The sequence below is a fragment of the Desmodus rotundus genome, chromosome 5, assembly GCF_022682495.2.
Source record: "Desmodus rotundus isolate HL8 chromosome 5, HLdesRot8A.1, whole genome shotgun sequence".
In the NCBI taxonomy this organism is placed as follows: domain Eukaryota; kingdom Metazoa; phylum Chordata; class Mammalia; order Chiroptera; family Phyllostomidae; genus Desmodus; species Desmodus rotundus.
This window is the reverse complement of record NC_071391.1, coordinates 127,098,956-127,123,526: the sequence shown is the minus strand read 5'-3', so window position 1 is coordinate 127,123,526 and position 24,571 is coordinate 127,098,956. Positions and strand designations below refer to the sequence as shown.

General features: G+C 41.4%; 1 protein-coding gene across 2 annotated transcripts in view; it reads left to right on the top strand.

Moving 5' to 3' along the window:
* FSHR (follicle stimulating hormone receptor) overlaps window positions 1–24,571 on the top strand; it is a 156,761-nt gene that overhangs the window by 90,326 nt on the left and 41,864 nt on the right. For both annotated transcript variants that reach the window (XM_024553069.2, XM_024553068.2), the window contains exons 3-4: window positions 17,890–17,964; window positions 20,402–20,476. In XM_024553069.2, the coding sequence (XP_024408837.1) occupies window positions 17,890–17,964; window positions 20,402–20,476 (150 nt within the window). The remainder of the gene's footprint in view (window positions 1–17,889; window positions 17,965–20,401; window positions 20,477–24,571) is intronic.

The following is a 24,571-nucleotide window of genomic DNA, read 5'->3' as shown; positions in this document are numbered from 1 at the left end:
CAGCATTTCCATTAATTCTTTTTTAAATCTTCATTTTATACACTTTTATGTTTTATCTTATAATTTCTATATCTTCCCTTATCTCTTTGAGCATTTGCAAAACACTTATTTTTAAATCCCCTGTAGTTTTATTTTAATCCCCAGTCATTAACGTATAAATATTCCCTCTAGTGTGGTACTTCTTGTATGATTTCTAACATTTTCCCTCAGCCCATTTTAGGAGGGGTGAGGTGTGTTCAGTGAGGGTCTCAGGCTCTAGATACAGTAACATCCTAACAGATAGTTTCTCAGTTGCAGCTGTCAAGCATTTTCATATTCTCTAGTATAGAAATGATCTTTCTGTTAATTTTGTGGTTTGAGGTTACTATGCCCAGTGGATGGTATGAATTCTTAACCGACAAAATCATGTGTCACCAGCCTGGTGCTTTAAATTATTGCAGGTGACTGTGTCTACCTAGTCCTAGGCTGCTCCTTTGATGCCGCCCCTCATCACTAAGGGGAATTTTAGAGCCCCCATTTCACAAATATGCAGCCTTTCCTGACTCCTGACTTCATGCAGGTAGTTCAGCTCTTACTCCTCTCGGAAGAAGACAAATCTGCAATTTGGGGTCATCTTCCCAAAGTGGGTTTCGAAGCTTCAATACCCAGCTATTAAGCAAATCGGACTTTTTCGTTGGCCCTTGGGCTTCAGCATATACTCATCATTCCGATCAGGTTGGGGATAGAGTCACTTTCATAGTTTCTAAATTGGCTAAGTATTTTTTAAATGTTTGACCTATTTTATCCAGCATCAGTATGTGTCCAAAGGTAGAGAGGCCTTCCTACCTTCCTGAGAGAGGCCTCTCTGGGTTCCACATCATCCAGAACCCTCCGCACCACAGTTCCATCGTCTGTGATAGCGTATCACCCTTGCCTGGCTGTCCTCTGAAAATAGGATGTCAGAGGGAGGTAACCAGTTATCTTAGTGGAAGGTGCAATTTAGATTACCTTCTACCTTGACAAACTGGGGCACCTGATGGTACTGAGCACCTCAAAGAAGAAGAAATTATAGAAAGGGGGAAGAAGTTGTGGAAAAAAGACACTAAGAACACCAAAAAGAATTTTTCCCAAAGTTCCAACCCTAAATATAGATATATCTTTATGTATATTTATATATGATAAGCAAGTGTAACACTAAAACTAGATGCCAGCTCTTGATCTTACACATGGAGCTGTACTCTAAAGGTATCTCTCAAGGGTAACAGATGCTCTGCTAGAGCAGAGAGATTTGAGAATGTCAACACCAGGCTAGCAGGTCAGCTTTCCTTAGCTACTCTTGTTAGGTAAGGATCTTGTTAGTGGTTCAGCAATACTCGGACAATCCAGACCTGATCTCACCGACTCTCAGGAGCTCCAGCTGTCATCCTCTGCCCTGTCATAACTGGCTTCCTCCCACTCAGTCATTAGGTGGAGAATGGCTGGGGAAGGACAGTGGGGAGAGGGAGGATCAGGCAGAAAGTTAATCACTGCAGACGCTCCTACTGGATATCAATCATTTGAGCCCTCCAGATGCTGGGTACAGCATCTCCTTAACACAAATGCTCCCAGGGAGTACAGCTTTGTGCTTGCCTTCTATGGTGTTGCATTGTGTCTGAGAGGCATCTACAATTCATCTGCTGGAATAATTACTTTATTTTCATCTTTCTGGTGAGTGGGTGAGGACCTGGGGCTCATTTTTAACCAGCCTGTTACGAAATCATAGTAGGTCAAATGTAAGAGGCTCCAAACAGATCCAAAGGCTCCAACAGAACTTCTCCTATCTGATCCTTTGTGTCAGGCTCCCCATTGAAATGTCAATCATATTGTAATCAGTTGTCAGGCACTGAGTCTGGTGTGAATGAGGTTTTCTTCTTTAAAGCAGAGATCAGTACAGGGAGGGGAGGAGAGGAAGCCACTGAAAGGGGCGCAGATAATGGAGGATTAGAGGACAATGAAGCTCCCTCCACTACTGGGAGCTATACTCTGCTGCCACAGCCCCCTTCAGGCAAACTTGGTTGTGGACCATCCCATCCCATTTCCTCTCAAATACCTTCCTTCCCCATCTAAGCTGAAAACAGCTCCCCTGAGTTTGCCTCTTCATTAACTCTCCTTTCAGCTACTATTTATTCTCACTTTTAGGTTGGTGATTTTCAGTTTTTAGTTCTGTAAATTGTTTGGGGACTAGAAGGAAGAAAAACCAACATCAACTGAAATTTCTCAGCCTCCTTTCCCCAGTTCTTGCTGGTAGGTTATAAACTGGTGCTACTATGTGACACCTCTTTAGGTTATATAAGCAATAAGGGACTCACATTCAACTCCGGGGAGAGATTTTCCAATAGTTTCCTCATTCCTTCATTGTCTCTGTACCTCCCCAGCTCTCTTTAAATACTATGGGGCTTACTCTGTCACTGACCTTGTCTAATCATATTGATTGTCAGCAATTGTAGTCTAATTGGAGAGCAAGTTGCTATGGTAATTCCTGTGTCTTATGTCTTATATTTAAAGATACAATGATCCTAAAAGGAGGGAAATTGTTTGCAATTGGTGACATAGGAAAACATAATTAGATAGACAAATTGTGAAACAAGTATATTCAAATGAATTGTGATATCTAAACCAGGGTTCAATGTAATAAATTTGTTCCAGAATTTCTACCAAAGACACATTTGGTGAGAGTGTTTTTCTCTTCCTTCAAATACTTATATTTTTAGGGAAGAAAAGGAAGAAAATATATCATGGACAAGCAGGAAGCAGGTGGCCAGCTGTAGGTTAAAATTCCCTCCAAGGGGCTATGACATCAGGGTGCTCCGCTGTGTGCTTGGAAGAAAGTCAGTGCAGAAGCTGGCAGACCCAGGTTCCGCTTCTGTCTTTCTGTGCTTTATCATTTTCACTGATGAGATAACAGTTTTTGTTTCTTTCTTGAATTTAGTCAATCAACAATCATTTATTGTACAAGAAGCCTGGAAAATCAGTTTCAATGGAGAAGAGAGCAGAGCAATTTCCTATTAGAAGCATCTTGAAGGCAGAAATTGTGTTCTACTGAGTATGTCTGAAGAAGAGGTCTGAAAAGGAATTTGAGATTTGGTACCAAAAATGCTAAAGCCATGTTAATACCTTTTCCCTCCAACTCAGTAACATTAAAGTCTGCTGAGTGTGATGCAATGGGTTTGTTCAAGTGAGAGTTCAACAGTGGCCACAGCTCCAGCCTACTCATGGAAGGAAGTATGGCCAGCATGACTGCTAGTCTGATTACAATAAAAATACTGATAGAGACACAAGGAGCCCTGGCCGGTGTGGCTCAGTTGGTTGGAACATCATCCTGTAACCAAAAGTTTGCAGGTTTGATTTCTGGTCAGGGCCCATACCTAGGTTGTGGGCTCAGTCCCAGGTCCCAGCAGGTGCAACCCCCAGTCTGGAACATGTACAGGAGGCAATCAATTGAGGCTTCTCTCTTACATCGACGTTTCTCTCTCTCCCTTCCTCTCTCTCCAAAATGCAATGAAAAAATGTCCTCAGGTGAGGATTTAAAAAAAAAAAAGATACATGGAGTGTGCTAAGGAAGCTCAGAGGAAGGCACAAGTCTTAATTATAGAGGATTAGAGAAGGCTTCCTTGGAGAAAACTTTAAAGGTTGGGCCTTAAAAATTTGAATGGGTTTCAAATTTTTCCTGCTCCCCCACACAGGTGGGAGGGCAAAGCAAATGTTTCCTTTAATCAACAGAAGGCAAAGGACTTCAAGCCCTGTGGATGCCGTCTGTCCAGTCAGCATAGTTATGGAGTGCCTGCTTGGTACACAGATGATGAGTTAGGAATATAACAAAGTTCTTGACCCTAAGGGATTTACAATCACTAGACAATAGAAAATAAAAATCAATAACAATACGAAATATCATTTCTTTAGCACTTACTAAGCTTCAGCTACTTAACATGTAATTATTTAATATTTAGTCCTCACAAAGTTCTACAAGGTAAATACTATTGTCCTCATTTCAGATATGAGGGACCTGAGGCTCAGAGAAGTTAAGTAACTGCTGGTTTCACACATCCCGTAAGGTCTGCGGGGCTGGCTCTATTGTCCGGCTTGTAACATAGATATCCGCCCCCCTGGAAGTCAGTTAGCCTTGACTATGGTTTCTGCAACTCCAGCAAGAAGACCCACGAAACAGGAGTTAAATGGATGAATCAAAATTCATTTATCACCATAAGTAAAGAACAGTTCAAGCAAGAGTAGCTCAGTTATTTCTTACCTGTGCACTTACAGCTTCTTGTGCCTTTGTTACTTTATCTGAAAAGGGGGGAGGAGATGAGTGTAGGAGAGTAAATCTAGAAGATAGCTACTAAGATCCCTTCCTTCCTTTGCTGATGCTCTGAAATTCTCTTTTCAGGGGCATCACAAAACAAAATAACTTTTCGTAAGAGATGTCTTCCTAACAGGATCTTCATGCCTGAAAGTATTTTAGTAAAGATTAACATATATTTCTCAGTTAAATTGGCACACACACATGCGGTAGAGAACAGCACCTTTGAGGCTTAAGTGAGGAAGGAGGTCTTGGTTCCCTTCTGCCCCGTGCAGCCAACGCCCTTGACCTCAACAGGAACGACTGCACTCGTCTTGGTTTTGCTATTTTCTAAGCATTTGTTTAAAAAAAGGTTACCAAGGCAGAGAAAAAGGCCTAAACACATACTGAACGAGGCTGATGATTCCTAACTTCTTGGGTGACCTTGTCCAGCTGAATCAAAGACATGTTGGAAGACAATCCACTCCCCTCCTTACTTTCCAGAATGACCACATTTTTGTAGTGGCAACGTCTTACAAAATAGGAAGCTCTTTTTAAAAATCTTCCTTTTTCCTGACCATACAGATCTCTTTGCTGTAAAAACAGGGACATTTAGGGGACCAACATGAAGCACAAAAGGGCCCAGTGTAGGGATTTTGACTACCATTTGGGGTGGGATGGGGAAATGTACTGCTCAGAAATGGATTGGGAGTCAGTGAAGAGGCCCCTGAATTTCTAAATTCAGAGGATTTCAGAAACTGTAGCAAAGGGCAGAATGGATAACAGCTCTGCACGCAGGGTGCTTATGGAGGTGCTACGCTCAAGCATTCCAAAGAGGGAAGTAAGACAATCAATGTGACTCAGATTCAGAAGTGGCCAAATGTGAGTTTCTTGTTGTTCCCTCACTGCAGCCCATAAAGGAGGCACTTCGGTGCCAAGAATAAGATTTAATGAGGTGGAAAATGAAGGGGCATAAAAGATAGAGTGATTATGTATTACAGAGTGAAAACAGAGGCTGGGATGAGGACAAAAGCCAGCTGGGGGAGGGCAGGTCATGTTACAGGCGTGGCAAGGATAGCAAAAGGGCACAATAGATCCCAGAGAGATTATGAGGAAGATTTCAGGGGGGCTGTGTGGTGACAGAAGTAGACAGGAAAGCCCACAATAACTGTCACATATACACCCATTGGGTGTTTTCTTTGGTAAAGAGTCCCAGGATATCTGACAAGGAAGAAATCAACACTGCCTTACAGGAAGCTCAGTGGAGCCCTCTTTAAGCTGACAATAAAATCGACACTGCCTTCAGTAAAACAATGGCTCAGGCCAGGGATACTTCTCCACTATGGCCAGGGCTCAGAGAGAATGGAGCTTGCTGTCTACCCTGCTGCTGTTCCTTCCTGGGTCTGCCCACGGAGCTGTGCCCAAGGGAACAGGTGCAGTGCCTTAAGAAGGATGCTGCACAGAGCCACTGGCTTCACCCCCGCTCCTTACAAATGAAAGCTGGCTGTCATGGAGGACTGCCTACCATGTGGCTACGTGGCTGGCTGCCTTTTAAAAAGAGAATCACAGAAATAATTAAAATCACTGAATTCTAGAGCTAGAAGGAACCCACAAGATCATCTGAATCAATGGTGGTGTTTTATGGATGAGAAACAAAGGCCCAGCCAGACAAGGTGACTGGTTTGAGTCAAGGGGAGTGGTTAATTACTGGCAGAATCAGGACTAGAACCTAGGTCTCCTGGCTCCACTGAGGTAATAAAAATAATAGTAAGTGGCATAGCCTTTGCACGACATTATGTGTTTTCTTCCTGCATGACATGCATTATTCATATGGTCTTCAATAGCCTTGCCAACTACAGAGGATTGAGTAGAAAGTGTACTGAGGGACAGAGGGTCCCAGCAACATCTCACAGAGGAAAATGGATCTCAGAGAGCTCCAGTAATTTGCTAAAGTGATGAAGGACTTCCTTTTGCCACTCAAGAGACCTCCCCTACTCACGTGGCTCCACACTGCTGCAGTTTACAGAGCTGGGGTTCGAATTTCTTAACCTGAACATCTCCCGGGCTCTGTGTGCTAATGGATTTAGTGGTCCCCATTGTTAAAATGTTGTTCTTTCTGGTATGCTAGAGTGTGTATGTGTGTGTGTTCATTAAATAATTGAAAAAAGCAGGAAAAAGCCAAGGGCCTATAATTCAATAAGGAGCAGGCTCCTGGTGTGCTCACTGCAAGAGGCCAAGCAATTCAATCCCAGGTAGTAAATACCGTTATTAAGAGAGGTCTCTGGCTAAACGTGGTCGAGTATAAACAGTTTCAAGGGGGATTTTTGGTTGGTTTTTCCTTCCCATTTAGCCAAGCAACACTCCTAACATGACTCCTAATTAATCAGCCAATGAACATTTTCTCAGCACTAATCGTATATACCCATTTTTCACCAGATTAGATGTAAAAACGTACCTGATGAGAGGATCTTTTGTTGAGCAAACACAAGATAGCATGCAGGGTGCTAGACTCTTCTTACCTCCGGTCTTGGAGTGGATGGATGGCAACGACAAACTCCAAAATGTCAGGGATTTTAAGAACAAGTTTTTTCTTTCTCACCTAGTAGTTCAGGGTGGTGTTCCTCAGCACTTTTTTTAGAGTCTCAGGGCAACAGCAGCTTTGCCATATTTAATTATGGATTACAAGGTTGCCTTGGGTACCTCTAGCCAAGTCGGACGCAAGGGAGACAGAGCACAGAGGAGCACCCCTGAGGGATTTGGCCAGACCTGGGGTGGCAAACACCACTCCTGCTCACCTTGCATGGGAGGAACTTTGTCCCCACAAGGCTATACCCAACAGCAAGATTGGCCAGGAAATGCAGTCTAGCTGTGCACCAAAAATATGAGAAGAAAAATAGATTTTGGTCGACAGCTAGAAATCATTTCCATGCCATATATTATATCAGTAATTCTCATAAAGACTCTAAAAGGTAGTTTTAATTACCCCCATTGAAATAAACTGATGGAGGATAGCTGACTTGTCTAGGCAATAATAAAGTGAGAATTTGAATCCAGGCCTATTTGGCTTTGAGACTCCTTCTGCCACTCACATATGCATATGAACTAAGACAAATGCAAGTGAGCAGGACTCTAATAAGACAAGGGCATTAGTGAGGTGACCCTTGTAGAGCATTTAGCATTATGCCTGTTACACAGTAAATGTCTAATAAAGGTTAATTATCACCATCTTCAACATTCCTGCAGCTCTGAGTTACACAGCTTGAGCTTACAAGCATCCTGTAGACAATATACCATTCCTCATGTGTTAGAGGCCCCTCCACCTTCTCATCTCCCTTTTTTTGCCTTCTGCTGAAGCTAGCAGACCACACTGAAGCCCAGTGACCCAATCAATGTATCTTCCCTTTCTTCTCAACACACCAGTGTCTGCTCCCTTATTACCTTCCCAACCCCTTGCCTTCCATCACTTAGAACTCCAGGAATTGAGGTTTAAATAATTTCTGAGAGGCATACAAAGAATAATAAAGGAATTGTCTACATTTTCTAACTTCTAATATCATTCTACCTCTAGAAAAATCTCTTTCTCTCCTGCTCTTTCTCTCTCCTTCATTTTTAACACTTTCTTTTAATTCCATTTGCTTTTTCAAACAACAGTCCTACTAATAATCATATAAGTACTAGATTCACTCCTGTATCCAAGCAGAGAGGAGCTCTTAGGCTATTACTTTCTACTTGACCCTTTTTTCCACTAGCTGCTCCATTTTTATTTTCTTGCATATGACATACATAACCTTGAATCTACTCCAGATTTTTAAGTAAGTCATTGGGACATTTAATTGTTGGAAAAAAGATGACTCATGACCCACATCAAACCTCTCCTGAGTCATTACATGACTGTTAGGAACTGCTGGTCTAATGGAAATTGCAAAAAGCCATTATTACAATAACGATGGTGGGAAATGAAAGGACATTTGCAAGAAATACTGAAAAAAGTAACTGAGAGGATTTAGGATCTGTTAAATGTTGAAGAGTAGTCAGAGGTGAGCTCACGATTTAAAGCTTGGGTGGGTCAGATAAGCCAAGATGGATGACAGATGGAGCTGTTGGTTACAGCTGTGATTCAGGAGGGGAGGAGAGTTGGGAGAGGAAAATAATAAGCCTGCTCTAGACTCACTGTCCATGAAGGGTTCAGAGAACCTGTAATAGACTATGACTTTGGCAACTGAAAACCTGAGACTTTGGTCTAAGAAGGTAACTTGTTCCAATGAATGTGAAGAGGCTTCAACACAGTGGCTCTCAGGGCAGGCTGGAGAGATGCTGAGCCAGAGCTTGAGAAATGCTGACATCTAGAGTGCTTTGAGAAGGAAAATATGGTATATGGGGGGAAATATGAAAATTTACTGAACCCCCACTATGTCCCGTGCTCTGTGTTGGGCACTCAGCACCCTCCTCACATTTTCTTCATTTCTATTGACTTTGTACTTCCAACTTCTTATTCGTGTTGCTTCTACATTGCATATTCTTAAAAGCAAGGGAATTGCTTTCTACTGTCTTTCATACTTTATATTTGCCTAGAGAATACTGGGGAGAGTACTAAAAAGAGCCTGTCACAGAAGTCGCTGCTTAGGACTCTGATTTGTCTGTGGAAGGTGAATGTGCATGTTAACTTATGTATATATAGCCTTGCCAGAACTAGGAGTGCCATGTACTGTGGTGGAAGGGGGTGGTATTTAGTCGTTTAACAGTGAGATTGCTTTCAAAAAATTTTCTACTCTATTAGAAGTTAAGACAATAACAACAGGGTTTTCTGAAACAGAAATAGTTTTCCAAGTCACTGGAAATATGACCTATTTGATTTCTGCCATCCTTTTGAGGTCTTGTGAATGGTGGGTTCATATCCCAGATTGACTTCTCTTCTTGGATCTATGTGCCTCTTTCTGCTTTTCTGTAAAGGAACTAGGGATGGCACTTATCTCATAGGGCTGTTGTGAGGATTAAGCAATCTAACAAAGATGAAGCACAAAAAAATTGCCTGGCACATAAAGAATGTGTAAGAAAAGCTAGCTATTCTGTGATTTTCAGTCCTTTTCCTCATCTGCTGAAGGACACAAGGGAAATAAGTAATAATCTATATATTGGTATAACATAACATTTTAAATTAAGACAAAACTAAAAATGGGCACGATGATTTGTTATTGATATATTTGAAAGAAAGTGAACTGAATTCAGATGTCTAAATGAGGTGGAGTCCCTGAGGGTGCTTTGATCTCTGTCTCACTTGGGGGGCATCTTTAGAGCATTTTTAGCCAAGACTCACCTTACCCAGGGGAAGGAAGCAGAGACATGTCAGAAAAGGAAGGCAACTACCTGATGTCATCTGAGGATGGGAAAGGAGCCACGTCCTCTCCCATCCTCAGACTGGCAATGTCCTTACCATACCTGACAACATGTCCCATCTCGTACTGACCCTCTCCTGAAGGGAACAGCATGTTTTGTAGGTTATGGCTTCAGTGATGGAGACATTTCTGTGGAGGCAACTCTATGCTCTGCCTAATCTCCTTTGTTGGCCAACAAACCAGATGGTGGGTCTCACTGTGGGTAAGTCTCCGAATGGAGTTTGGGATAACAGCCTAGTTTAAGGATTTCAATGATCTGTAGGTGGGGTTAAGAGAAGCATTGCTTGGACCTTTGCTAGCACCATTTCCCCAAACAGTGGTTGGCTGGCTAGCCCAGCACTTCCCAGCTGCAGAGGAATTCAGGCCTAAACTCCACAAAGAAGAGAAGGCAGGCTGTCAGGCAGGCACAGTGACGTTTGAGTTTACCTTGTGACAAGCATTGTGGTTTCACACTCACAATCTTATTTGATGCCATTGACAGACCTGTAAGGTAGTTATTATTTTCATTTTACAAACAAGAAAACTGAAGATCAGAGAGACTGTAACTTGCCCACAGTTATACAGCTATTGTAAATGTGTGAAGGACACATGGACAAGGCAAGGCGGGGGAGGATGGAAGGTGGGAGGTGGGGATGGCTGGGGTGGGGGGCAGTAGTGGGGGGAAAATGGAGACAACTGTACTTGAACAACAATAAAAAATATATATATCAATAATAAAGATATTTATATTGTAAAAAAAAAGAAAGAAATGGAGGCAGGATTCAAACTCATATCTCTCTTGTAAAGTCTCCAGATCTGACCCTAAGGAAATTCTAAATGAGGATGGGAATTTATATTTGGAGAGTTTTATGAAATGTTCTGAAATTCATTTTTATGGGAATTTTCACCTGCCCCTGCTCTGCATTTACTTAAATTACATGGCACATTTCCAGAAGAATTGGGGGAGTAGGCAAATGGTAGGTATACAGAAAACCATATATTATATCTATCATATATGCATAATATATCATATGTATATAATACATATGCAATTATGTATAATCTATACTATATACAAGCATATCATTATTTATCTACAGCTATATTCAAATGCAATGTGCCAATAATCAATTTTATTTTTAATGGAACTCAGTAACTCAGATGTAGCTCATCAAATAAAGATAGCACAGTTAAGGAAAGCCTCAAATACTATACTCACCGAGTTAGAGATAATCAATAAAACCCTGGACCCATTTTCTTTATCTTTAGATCTCCAGCAATGAGTATAGTGCATGAAACACAAAGCTGCTTAATCACAACTTGTTGGACACTTGTTGAATTAGTTCCTCACTCTTTTAAAGATTCACTCCAAGGTTCTGCTAAACAAGAAGCTTCTTCCTGCGCTAATACACAATTTGATTTGCAAATACTGTCTGTCAGCTGCAAGTTTTCAAGAACACAGCTTTATTGTGCAAGAGCAAAGGTGGAAAGTCTTTTATAGTCTTTCAAAGATAACTCATTCATTCAGCAAACACTTGGCTAGGAGCTGGAATACTATGATAAAAGGCAATTTCGCTGTCCCCCAGGAGTTATTTGCCTGGTGAAAAAGATGAACCAGAACGCAAACCCAGTGCAGTGTGTAAAGGCAACACAATAGAATGTGTGGGTGGTGGGGAAGTTGGCGTGGGTGGGGGGAGGGGGGGGAAGGGCAGGGATCCTAGACCACAGGAAGCTTAGGGAAGAAAAACAGTCAACTAAATTTAGTCTAGATTATTAAAAACAAAGAAATAAATTTGATTCAGTGAATGTTAAAGACATTTTAATGCAATTGAATCCCCTAATGCACCCAGTTAGGGAAGAGTATATTGAATAAATGTATTGGAGAAAAATTCTACACAGAGAGTTAGGGGAGGAGGGAAAAGATGAGGAAGACTCAGTTGGAGAATATCTCCTGTATCAGAAAAAAAAACAAAACAAAGCAAAGAAAACATTTCCATGAGTATTTAATTTCTTATTACATCCTGTTCTCTAATTCATAGAAGGCTTTGAAATTCTAGTGACCAGAGACCTTTAACCTCTGGTCACTCTTCTTCTGTTCTGCCTTATCCTATCCAGAGGTATCCAAACTTTTGGCGTCTCTGGGCCACACTAGAAGAAGAATTGTCTTGGGTCATACATTTAATACATTGTGACATGTAATCACAAAAAATCTCATAATGTTTTAAGTAAATTTACAGTTTTGTATTGGGCTGCATTCACAACCATCCTAGGCCCACGTGGTTGGACACCTCTTGCCAGTATAAACCCATAGCAACTCTGCTCTGAATGAAACAGTCCCGACATTCAGCAAATGAGTATCAGGTGTAATGGTGGACAAATTAACACCACTCTATGATAGCTTGAAACTTTAAACTGGACCTGGCTGGATTCTACATGCCCATTCACTCCCTCAATCTCTCCTACTGAAGCCCACCTTCCCCACTGCCCCATCAAGTATACAGGCATGCCTCATTTTACTGTACCTCATCTCACTTTATTGTGCCTCACAGATGTTGCACTTTGTACAAATTGAAGGTAAGACCCTCCACCAGCAAAAATATTATGACTTGCTCTATCACAGTGGTCTAGAACTAAACCCACAACATCTCTAAGGTGTGCCTGTACTTGTATATGAATACCACTTCGTTGGTCAGAAGGATGCAAACCTGGAGTGGGATTTGATTCTGGCTCTGAAACTCACTCCAGACAGAATGAACTGGTAACCCCCAGTACCTCATGCAAGTACATCTCCCCTTCCTTCAAAGAACATGGAATTTCATGCACAGAAAGGACCTTAATATTCACCTTCTCTACCCCCAATCAAATGCTTTAGGCAACCCTACAGTTATACCAGTCATCTCCCCTGTTTTCTCCTCTATGAGTGTTTTGTCAATTCAAGGACCTCATCTGGGACCCAGGGAGATAGAGGTAAAGGCATCCAGACACTATAGTATAGCAGACCAAATACATGTATGTACCCCTGTATGCTTTATTAAACATATTAAATGTAAAAATCACTGGGACAAAAGCCCAACTCACAGACAAGCTAGCCTTTGCCACCTTTTACCAGATTTGGGAGTGTCACCTACAGAAAAGAGCGTGAATGAACACCAAAGGCAAACTTCGTCTCCTTTGCAGTTTTGCAGATGCCATTTCTGGACCCAAAGACTACTTTTCCTTCATCTACCCATCCATCCACCAACCACTTGTTGAGTACCTGTTACATGCCAACTTACCACTAGATGCTGAATAGACAACAGAGATAGACAAATAAGGTACCATCCAGCAACAAAAAGTCAGGTTGGGGAATTAAACAATGACCAACCCCCCCGGAAAAAAAAATCAATGACAAAACAATGTGGTAATCACTTTAACTGATAAATGAAAGAAGTCTTGTCAGAATGTAGAAAATAGGAAGATTTCAATAATGACAGAAAGTTTTCCAGAGGGTATGTAGGGTTTTTTAAATCAAGTACTTCACTCTTAAGTTGATTTGAAATACTCTGTCACAGTTTTCTTGTCCACTCATATGTGTGTGTTCGGGAGAAAGGTTCGGTGGAGTGTTATTAAGCATTCTTCTAAAGAACCTTGAAATCCAAAGTGTGATCTCAATTCCAGCACCAACCCCTTACCTGAGGCATTAGAAATGCAGAACCTAAGGCCCCACTCAAAATCTTCCCACTGAGAAAACGGATTTTAACAAGATCCCCAGATGATTCACCTGTACATGTACAATTGAGAAGCACTGTCCTAGACCATGAGAGCCTCGTCTCTGGAAATAAGCTTTCCACAGAGTCAGGACCCCTCACAAGAGGGGCAGCACTCGATGTCTACCTTGGACAGCTCCCGAACATTGTGGTCTCAGGATCTCTACATTTTTCAGTTAGTAAAGACACCAAAGACATTTGCTTATGTGGGTTATAGCTACCAACGTGTACCATACTAAAAATTAAAACTGGAAAATAATTTATTTTGTAGTTTATCTAAAAGCAATAAATTCTTACATGTTAATATAAATAAGTTTTTATGCAAAATAACCTTTTCTTAAAAAATATTAGTAAGATGAGTACCATGGTTTTACATATTTGCAAGTATTTTTAACATCTGGCTTAAAAAGATGTTAAAAATACATCCTCATATCTGCTTCTGCGTTATAGTTCTCGCCATATCACACTTCAAGTATGACTCAACGGTATGCTCATAGAATGAGAGTGAAAAATTCTATTTCAGCATTATCACAAAAATCATTTTATCATGCAGACCCCTGGACCACACTTTAGATCTACCATATCCCTAGAGGTACCCTCGCTCATCATCTTTACTTTTGACTCTAAGGAGACACCATCACACTTTGAATCACACCAATTGTAATGATTTGTCACAACTGCAAAGAAAATCCTTAACAGAACCATTTGAGACAAAAAAATGACTTCTTGATTGGGTAAGTTCTTTGGATGTAAAGATTCCACATCTTCCCTTCAAAGACCAGTTGAGTGATCCTCACAATAGTGTATTACCTTAGCCAAGCCAGATTACCACTATTAATCTAACCAGGGATAGGATTGGCTGCACTAACTCTAATTTACATGGGTACACTGAAAATTAAAGGAAACTGTGCATTAAAAAATATTGTTAAATCAATACTTAACAAAGGTGTTACTATATATTTGCAATGTTGCAACTTTTTGATGAAATTTTCTCATTTATGAAAAAATAAACCTAACCCGTGCCTGCTCTATTTTACTCCTGTCTCCACATTCTATCTCCAGGTTTCTCTTACTACCATTTTGTCTCATTGCCTCTTGTGCTTCAAGAACCTTATTTATCTAATTTATTGGCTTAACAGCCAAAGGCAAATTGGCCTTTGCTCCTGAAGCAAATCTTAAGACAGAAATCATAGATCTAAAAGGGACCTTTTGGTCACCTAGCCCAGCAGTTTTCAATCCTTCTTGCACATTAGAATCGCCATTGCTTGGAGAATTAAAGGGAGGGGAAAAAAAGCAATGCCAGACTTAAACCCCAAACCAGATAAATCCAACTCTCTGCTGTGGAACCAGGCTTTGGAATTTTTTCCAGGTCCATCAGAAGATCCTAATGTGCAGCCATAGTTGAGAAATTCTGAGCTATTCCAACCCTTCACTTTACAGATGGGGGAGGAGGGAGAAACAGTCAAGTTGGGAAGCAACCTAACAAAGAATCCCCAACATAGAACTAGGATTTGAACCACACCTTCTGGCCAGACAATATGACCAAGATTCTTCCATTGTTCTCGTAATTCAGAGTTCTCAAAACAAACAAACAAACAAACAAAATGGATTTTCAGTCTTCTTCCTTTTAAAAAAAAAAAGGCATTTTTCATATAACTTTAAAGTATCTTTTATATACAAGAAAATATATGTATCTATTTTAAGTTTAAAGGTCAGTAAGTTAGACAAATATATATGCACCCATGTTACTACCTCCACAGCCTTAATGTAGAATATTTTCATCACCCCAGAAAGTGTCCCCGCCTCTTCCCTGTCAGCAACCTCCATCCTAGGCCTCAGGCAACAAATACCCCGATTTCTGTCACAGTACATTAGTTTTTCCTGTTTTAGAACCTCATATAAGTGGGATCATACAGTATGCATTCTTTTATGCCTGTGTTCTTTCACTCAGCTTAATTTTTTAAAGATTCAATGATTTATCAGCAGTTTGTTCCATTTTATTGACGAGTAGTACCCTACTGCACGAATATCTCACAGTTTACCCACTGGGTTGCTTCCAGGTTTGGGCTATTACAAATAAAGCTGCTCTGAGCACTTGTGTACAAGTCTTTGGAGGTGCATACATGTTTTTCCTCATGAGTAAATAAATACATAGCAGTGGAAATACTGGGCCCAACGTGGCCTGGGAGGCAGGGGGTGTAGAAGAACGAGTTCCAACTCTGCAGTCAACCAGAGTTAGTTCTGCATATAGGTGAGGCTGTTTATTGACATAGAGATCAAGATGCCAACTTTACAGGCATGTTGTAAGGATTGGAGAGAGAGTATGTGGTGTGGCTGGTAAATAGAAGACACTTAATAAAGGGTAATAGAAGTAACTAGAGACAGAACTGAGTTGGACTGTTCTCAGTGAGCTAATTTTCCACTATAGCACACTGTTCACCTCTCCCCAACCCTCATCCAGCCAAAGGCTCTCCCTGCCCCCACCACCCAATTCCTATACCCTCTCCTGTCTTTGAAGGTGAGGCCATAAAGTAGGAACTACCTTCTGAATCAATTTAGAAGTGTTTCTTGGCTTGTTTGTCCTATTAATTTTTAATTACCTTTTAAGAAGAAATGCCTACCTTTGGGCAATATTAGACTGAGATATTACCACAAGCAGTGACGAAACCCACTGGTAACTGTACATGAACCCAGAAATAGCTTTCAGAGGATATGACCCAGTTTGCATTTGAACCCCTTCTGTTATCTAGTTCTCTGCTCCATGCTTTATCCTCTACCTTGGCCACTCTGTCACTCCTCATATATGTTCAAATAAATGTCTTATTTTTCTAAGTCTACCACCCCTTTCCTACTCCTCATTCCTGTATCTTCCAGCACTCCTTCCACTTTCAGGACAGAGGAGCAAGATAAATGGCCAAGGATCAACATGCAGCCCTGGCTGGTGTGACTCAGTTGGTTGGAGCATCATCACATAAACCAAAATGTTCCAGGTTCAATTCCCAGTCAGCGCACATGCTTAGGTTGCCGTTTTGGTCCCTGTTGGGGTGCATACATGAGAGGCAGCGACCAATCGGTGTTTCTCTTTCACATCGATGTTTCTCTCCCCCTTCTCTCCCTCCCTTCCCCTCTAAAATCAATAAGCATGTCTTTGGGTGAGGATTAAAAAAATACATGCACACATGTGCACGTGCACATAAGCACACACATACATACCACCCACCCTTATCTATGTTTGACTGTGAAAATCATGTAGACTTAAATTTACCAAGTGAATCCTAAAAGATGCCATTATAGAATAAGAGGAACTTTTCTCTCACAAAATGTCTCCTTCCTCATGGGGGCGTGTGAGAAACGACCCTCCCTTCTCTGAGTTGACAAGCCCCGGATGTCACAAGCCCTCTCACTGAGGTGGCTGCTGTTCACAACCACACTTCCCCTCCTCCACAAGGGTTGTCCTGCCCTGCCCTCCAGTCTGGTTCCTTGACCAAGGGCCTTTTTATACCTCTTTAGCTAAATCCCAGGTCAGCAGATAGCACTTCTGCCTCAGCCAATTTGAATGCTTGCTGCTTATGAGACTTCCTGAGACACTCTCAGCTACAGCATTAAAACTGCATGAAAGTCTTCCTCGGGAGGCCTACTAATAGTGTGTTTCATCTGAGAGCCACTTTACAAACATTAACTGATTAAGCCACCCTGTCTTCACAAGCTCTTCATTCTCTACTGCCCTCAATTACTCCAGGAGGAAAAAAGCTGGGGCCTGAAGGAACTTTTGGGGGGTATTTTAGGCCAAGACAACATTAATGCCAAAGATCTTGCAATAGCAACCCCAGTTGGGCAATGGCATGAAGGGGAAGAAATTTAAATCCATGTTTATTTAAAAGAGACTGAACTGAGGTTCTCATCTCCCACGGCCAGATCAGCAGACAGAAAAACTTGACTCCGCGGTCTAGGGCTGGGTCACTGAGTACAGACCGTGGCACCAAATCCAACCTGTCACTTGTTTTTATAAATAAGATTTTATTGGAACACATTAATTGGAACACAGCTCATTTAAGTGCTATCTATGGCTGCTTTTGTCCTAAATATCAGTTGAGTAGTTGCAACTGAGACTGAATGGTCTGCTGAACCAAAAAATACTATCTGGCTCTATAGAAAAAGTTCACTGGCCCCTAGAGTAGGGAACTTAAAGTTTGTTCTCATCCTATGTATACCCTAAATATCTTTAAGCAAGTCTCTTTCCCTCTCCAGGCCTCAGTTTCTACATCTATGGACTGAATAACCTCTAAACTGAGCCATTGCCTTGAGTTTTTCTCTCCTTATTCTGTTAGCATCTAATAAATTAGTATTATTACAGCTGACTTTGTTGAGGGGAAAAAAGGTGAGTGTCACGAATCATCTTAGCACCAGCCTCTATGCTAAGCCCTAAGTTCTTTTGTGGAGTCTAAATGAACTGACTTGAATTATCCTTTCTTTTCAGGGAGATCTCACATAATGATGTCTTGGAAGTGATAGAGGCGAATGTGTTCTCCAATCTGCCCAAATTATATGAAATGTAAGCAAAAACCTATGGGGTTTGCTCGTGACTATTCTTGGCAATCACCTTAAAGTCTGCTTATATTCCTGGAAGGACCCGGCTCTGCTCTGTCCTCAGATCCCTACAATTTTAAAATATCCAAGTCAGCCCAAAGGGTGCTCTCATGGGTCCCTCTGCCTGATGGTCCAGGCACCAGTCCAGAACCTAATGTTATCCCATCCCCTCCCTCCCAGACTTGTTTGCATAGTACACCTAAGAACCTGCCTCTGTGACTGTTAGCAAGTACCTCCACCTCCTCCTCTCATTCAAAGTTGTTCCACAGTCAAAGCCCAAAATTAGTCTCACATGATGTAGCTGAAGCTAAGCAGTCCAGGTCTGAATACTAGTCTACACCATGTAATCACCAATAAACCTTGGCCAAGATGCAAAATCATTCAGAGACTCAATTTTCTTATCTATGAGAATAATATAATCGCATGATGCATAATATCACTGTGATGAATATATGATAAGATAAATGTAAATTAGACCTAATACATCAACTAACATGAGTGTGTCATAATGAGTCTTTATTCCCCTACTATTCCAATCAAATTTCCTTTCTCTTGTTGACATTCTAGTTTACAACATGTCAATACTCTGACAAATGCACTTCTGTTTCCTATCAGCCTGCAATTACCATAAATTACTTCATAGAATCATAGACTATCAAGGCTGGAAGAGACTTTAGAAACTGTCTAGTTCAGAATTTTCCAAAGTAGACTGTGTATCATTAAACATTCAGGAATTTACTGTGTTTAAAGATGGGGGGGAAAAAGATTCTATGGTAAAACAATATTAGGAAACTTTGAGAAAATAAATCTGGATTCACTTACCTATAGAAAAACTTCTCAGAACCTGTAATATGAGCATTTACATTTGGAATCTCCATGAAGGATATTGTATTCAGGGATTTTCAACTAATTTCACTGGAAAGGTTTCTTCTGTGGAGTATATATTAACATCTCACAAAATTTTCATGAGACACAGTTAGGAAAGCCAATGAACCATTCTTCTAATTTTACAGATGAGCAATGAAAGGCACAGAGAGTTATGAGGCTTGCCTAAAGTCACCCAGCAAAATCCACAGCAGAATAGAGATTGGACATAGATCTCTTGACTCTTTTGTATTCTTTAAAAAAGTTTCAAGCATTTGCCAAGTATCAATAGGATATACATATACGTATACACATACACATACACACACAGTTTCTAATGACCACCACGTAACACACACGCACATACACACACAACTTTGTCTAGGAATGACACTCAGTCTGTCTATTTTGGCAGACTCTCCCTCCCTTTTCCTTCTGTCCATCCACCGTGACCCCCACTCTCTTTCTTCCTCATTGTCATTAAACCTCTGCAGCTGATGGCTTCCCTTCTTCTTCCCATTGCCCTCCTGCTCCATCCTTTCTTCTCTCTCTGCTTGGCCTCTCCTTACCCAACTAGGAAAGAGAGACACAATCAGGGGCTCAGAACCCAGAGAGCAGCCAGCCCTCTGGACAAGGTTAAGCAGATGTCCCCCAGTGCAGTTCAATGGTCAGTGGAACTAATAGGACAGCTCTCCCCTGCATGCAGAAGTGCTTACCCTCATGTAGCACTGACTGTCCTTAAAATGATTAATGACCTGGTACTTGGATCTGGGTAGCCACATGTTACTGTAACATAAAAGCTAATGAAACGGGGAGGAAGTAATTAACACAGAGCATCTCTGCAAATATACATTGATCCAGCATGATGAGGCAAGGGCAGCCTCTCTGTTGGAACCCAAATGTGAACATGCTCACCTCTGGACTATTGATCAGGACACGACTCAGGCCAACCTGGAGCAGGAGTTACCACTTCCCAGGAGCTGCAAGGGAGCAGCCTCACTCTACAGCATGAAGGGCATCACTGGCACATCCCCAGCTGCTGTCTGCTGGGGTTTCATGGTTAAAACCAGAGATGGTCACTGTCTGCCCCCAAACTGTGTTTTCCTTAGCCTCGTCACTCTCTTTTTTTCCCAATCTCCTTTTGCCCCTTCTATTGATTTCTACCCCATTATCTCTTGTCTCCTGACCAGACAAAAGCTCAGTACCTCACGTTAGTCTCATCCCTACCCTCCTAGCCTCCTCAGACCCTGGGAGATCCTTACTGGTCAAGGACTCAGCTGTGCTCAGGGAGAAAGTGACTCAGCCAGTGTTTTGTTTGCCTCTGATGGAGAGCCCAGGAGAACTTTGGTGATGAGAGTTAAGCAGGGCAGAGTTAATATTTAGATTGCAGTTTGGCATGGTAAAGGCACTGCATGTCTGCTCAATTTTTATTGAAATGATAGACGGATGGATGACATTGATATATTCTGCATAATGTGAAAAGTACTATAGCACTCCTTACTGTTGAAATTATGTTCACGTTCTTTTCTCTTTTACAGTAGAATTGAGAAGGCCAAAAACCTGCTGTACATCAACCCAGACGCCTTCCAAAACCTTCCCAACCTCCGATATTTGTAAGAACTCCTGTATTCTGGTGCCCCTTCTATGATCAAATTGTGTATTCCTATTTTAGCAAAATGTTCCCTTGCTACTCTGGGAAGCAATTGCTTTTTATCAAAGATGTGGGGCACAAGTGGCGGTGGGGAGACACTTGCTCTGGTGGATTTTAGTTTAGTTTCATGAGTGAATTCCACTAATATAATTGCATTTTGCTTTCATTTACTAAAACAGACATCATAAGAAATGTCATTTGCATTAATGGGATTATCACACAGACCTCTTGCAGAACTCGGTCTTCATTTAGTGTTAATGTGATGCAGCCAAAATTTCTGCTAGCATTTAGCTTGTGACCTTGACCTCAAAGACATCATCTCCTTTGTTCTGAATATATGCACTGTTTTCTCTGATAAATTAGTGTTTTATTTTGCATGTTTTGGTTAATGATAGACATGGTACTAATCAGTAGAGAGATTCCTAGTGTTTGAACTCCATCTCTTGGGCCTGCCCCCATCATCAAAAACATTGCTTCTTCTACTCGAATGTCTTTCAAATTATCTGAGGGCTTGGCAGAGCCCTGAGGGCTATGATGTGGCCCCCCGAAATAACAGAAAAGAATTTGGGTTACACAGTCAAACATGCTAGGTCTTAGAATGTTTGATCTCAGACAAGATCTTAACCTCTCAAAGCTTGTTTCCTCATCAAGAGGATAGAAATAATAAATTTGTTATTTAATAACATAATCATAATGCATAACGGACTACATCCAAAAGACAGAGTTTTAAAGCAACAACTACTTATCATTTCTCACCTGTGAATTGATCAGAAGAATGGTTCTGCTGACTGAACTCTTGTTTTCCTGACCTCAGCTCAGCGCACTCATGCATCTGCAGTTAGTTGGCAGGTCAACTGGGGGCTGGCTGCTCTGGGTGGTTGCAGTTGAAACAACAGCTCTCCTCCAAGTGGGGCTCCTTTCCAGGAGACTAACATAGGCTTGTCCTCATGGCAGTCCTAGGATTCCACAAGAGAAAGCTGAAGCTTACATGTCTCTTGAGACTAAAACCCTGAACTAGCATCCCATCTCTCCTGGTTCACTATATCAGACAAACCAATTCATGGAACCAGCCCAGATTCAAGTAGGGCAGAAGCAGACTCTACTTCCTGATGGGAATCTGCAAAGTCGCAACACCAGGTGTGTGGATACAGGAAGTGATACAGAATTGAGGCTGTTTTGCAATCCATTTAAAGCATATAAAAAGCTTTGCACAGTATCTATCACATAGTAAAGGCTCAATAAATATTAGCTACTATTGACATTATGAATGTCCCTAAATTTCGATCTATGAGAACTGGAGTTAGTAGGTATATCAAGGAACACTAGGCCGCTATGTGCCTTACATCTCTGAATGGAGACCGACTGAGGGAATAAACAGTTTAACAGAAAAGAGTACATGTAGCCTGGATCTGAGAGAAAAAAACAAGGTCATCCACGTCTGAGTTAATGTCAGTGGGAGGAATGGCTTGATTGGCACGTGACCCGTTCAGCTGCTGCACAGGGCCCCATGCTCAAAAGGGCCCCACACTCAGAGGACCTCACACCAGGTTTTGTCTTGAAATACTCAAACATTTCTGAACAAGGGGCCCTGCATTTTCATTTTGCACTGTACCCCACAAATTATGTAGCCAGTGCTGCTCAGAGGTCAGGGTTACAATTGCTTCTAGTTTCAGACTTGGGAGTCTTGGCTCCCTGTGTGGACTTTCTATACCCTCTGCAGAGGCTAGTCTGGCTTAGGCACATAGCAGTGAAGGAAATGTGGATTAAGAGACAAGGCATAGGTTTCCGAGCTGGACTTCTGAGCTGTACATGGCTTTTATGAGCCTCGAGTGAGATTTATATATGAAAATATTTTTACCAAATATTTTATACTCAAAATTACCCAAAACATTTCAAAATGCACTAAGTTATTGGTAGAATGATTTTATCCTGGTCAACCAAAGTCTACCAGTCCATCTCAGGAAAATTCCTATAGGTGTTGACTACAGAATTATGGTGGCCACTAAGAAAGACCTTTAGCTTTTACCTAGAGTGTTTGGCATGAGTTCAAATGAGGACTCGGGGACATGCCTGAGCAATATAGAAAAGAAAAAAAAAATGATATATGTAGTCAGAAGGACTAGATTCCAGATATTCATTAACTAGGCAGCCTATTACCTTCTCTAAGCCTCCATTTCCTTATCTGTAAATTGGGTGGTTGTGAAAACCAAATTAGGACTATGCCTGTAAAAAATACTTGCAAATTATTGTTTTTCAGTATATCAACTGTAAAGAACTATACAAATATAAAATTATTAGTGCCTGTTACCCAGTTAGTTTCCTTCATCCATCTTCTCTTCTCCTTTACCTGCCAACTACCAAATCCCTTTCTCCTTCTCTCCTTTTCCTCCTGGAAAAAGTGTGAGTGAAATCTGGAGTGGGAAGCAGAGAGCCTTTAATAACAACAAAAACACCCTAGGATGTGCAAAGGGGCACCCCAAACCACAAACTATCACATATGGCCAATGAAAAGCACTCCTGCAGAGGACAGACCCAGGAAGAAAACCACCCCCTTACACACATATCCCATAGCCCGAGATAATAACAGCATGAATAACAGTGAGAATGGTAGACGGGGAGCAAGTGAATAGGAGATAAAGAATCACTGCAAAGTTTAAAATCAAGAGATGCAGAATTTTGACCCCAATAAGGACCACTTGTGGCCAGCACCATTCATTTTTATTAACAAATACCTTTGTCCTTCTCTCCAAGTAGATGAGGTCTGGGGAGGAACTTAGGAAGATGCGGGCATAGCAGAAGAGGAAATTTTGGCAGAACACAGGGGGCAAAGCTATGACTTTGACTCTGGAAAAGGCTGAAATCTGTGTCATCTGTCATCGAGCTCAGCCTCTCCTTTGTGTCCTTTTCTCACTTTGAGGTGTTAAGTAGTCCCCAGTCTCATCTGGCTCCCCTGTCACATCCAGACAAAGCTGGAGGTGACCGATTCCAGTTCCATCCTTTCCTGAGAGGATGCTATTGTTCTCAGAGCATTTGAAATGTGCTTTGTAACTGGGGAAAGAGAAGAATTAGTAAGCAGTTTGGAGGAATTGTGTCACTGTCAAAAGCTCTTCCATGACTGCTCTGAAAAAAATATCCTTACATAATTCTACAGTGTACAAAATTCCGTCACACCCACTGCCATGCAGATCCCCCTCAGGAAGCTGAGACAAAGGGCTGTGCATCTTAAGCCTTTTGACCTATTGCCCAAGATGTGCCTTCCCCCACTGTACACTCCTCCCCAGTTTGCACACAGTGGCCCTAAAAATCCAAGGCACTTCCACTGGCAATACATCTCTTCAAGGATCAGACTGTGGCTCTTTGAAATAGTTTCCCAAATGCAAAGAGGAATAACCTGAAATCATAATTGGCCCTCTAATCTGAAAGATTATATCATGAAAACAAAACCCAGCTAATCTCCCTTCCACACTTACGACTGAGCAGGAGTTATAAACAATAAACAACTTCACCATCCAGCAACCAGGTAGAGGTGAATGGCAACGATTGCAAATATGTTTTTGGATGATGAACGACTTGCTTCAGAAAAAAGAAAAAATCACAACATGGGTGAAGCACTCAGAGGGACCAATAGGGTTCAGTAGGTTGTGGTGTATTTCCTTAAGCCAGAATAAATGTATCATCACAGCCACCAAAGCAGGAAATTACAAGGGATAGAGGTGAGTTGTCAGTTGAGTACCCTAACTGCTGCACACACACTTAGAACTGCTTTTCTGAAACCCTCAGCCTTTATTCCATTTGATGCTGATCACTTGATAGCGCAGAATTCCAGACAACTAGAAATCAGTGTTCTTCATCACTGCCTTCATACATCACTGAGGAGCCCAAAGTGGTGAGGGGAGAAACTCATGAATAAAGAAATGTACTTTAACTAAAAGAATATACATCAAAGGACTCATCAGGGTGGATTTTTTTAAAGTCAATACTGTATTTGCAGGCAATGTTTCTCTCTTTATCACTCTGCCTTGCTGGAGTTGACCTTTTGTGTATGAAAGATTACCTA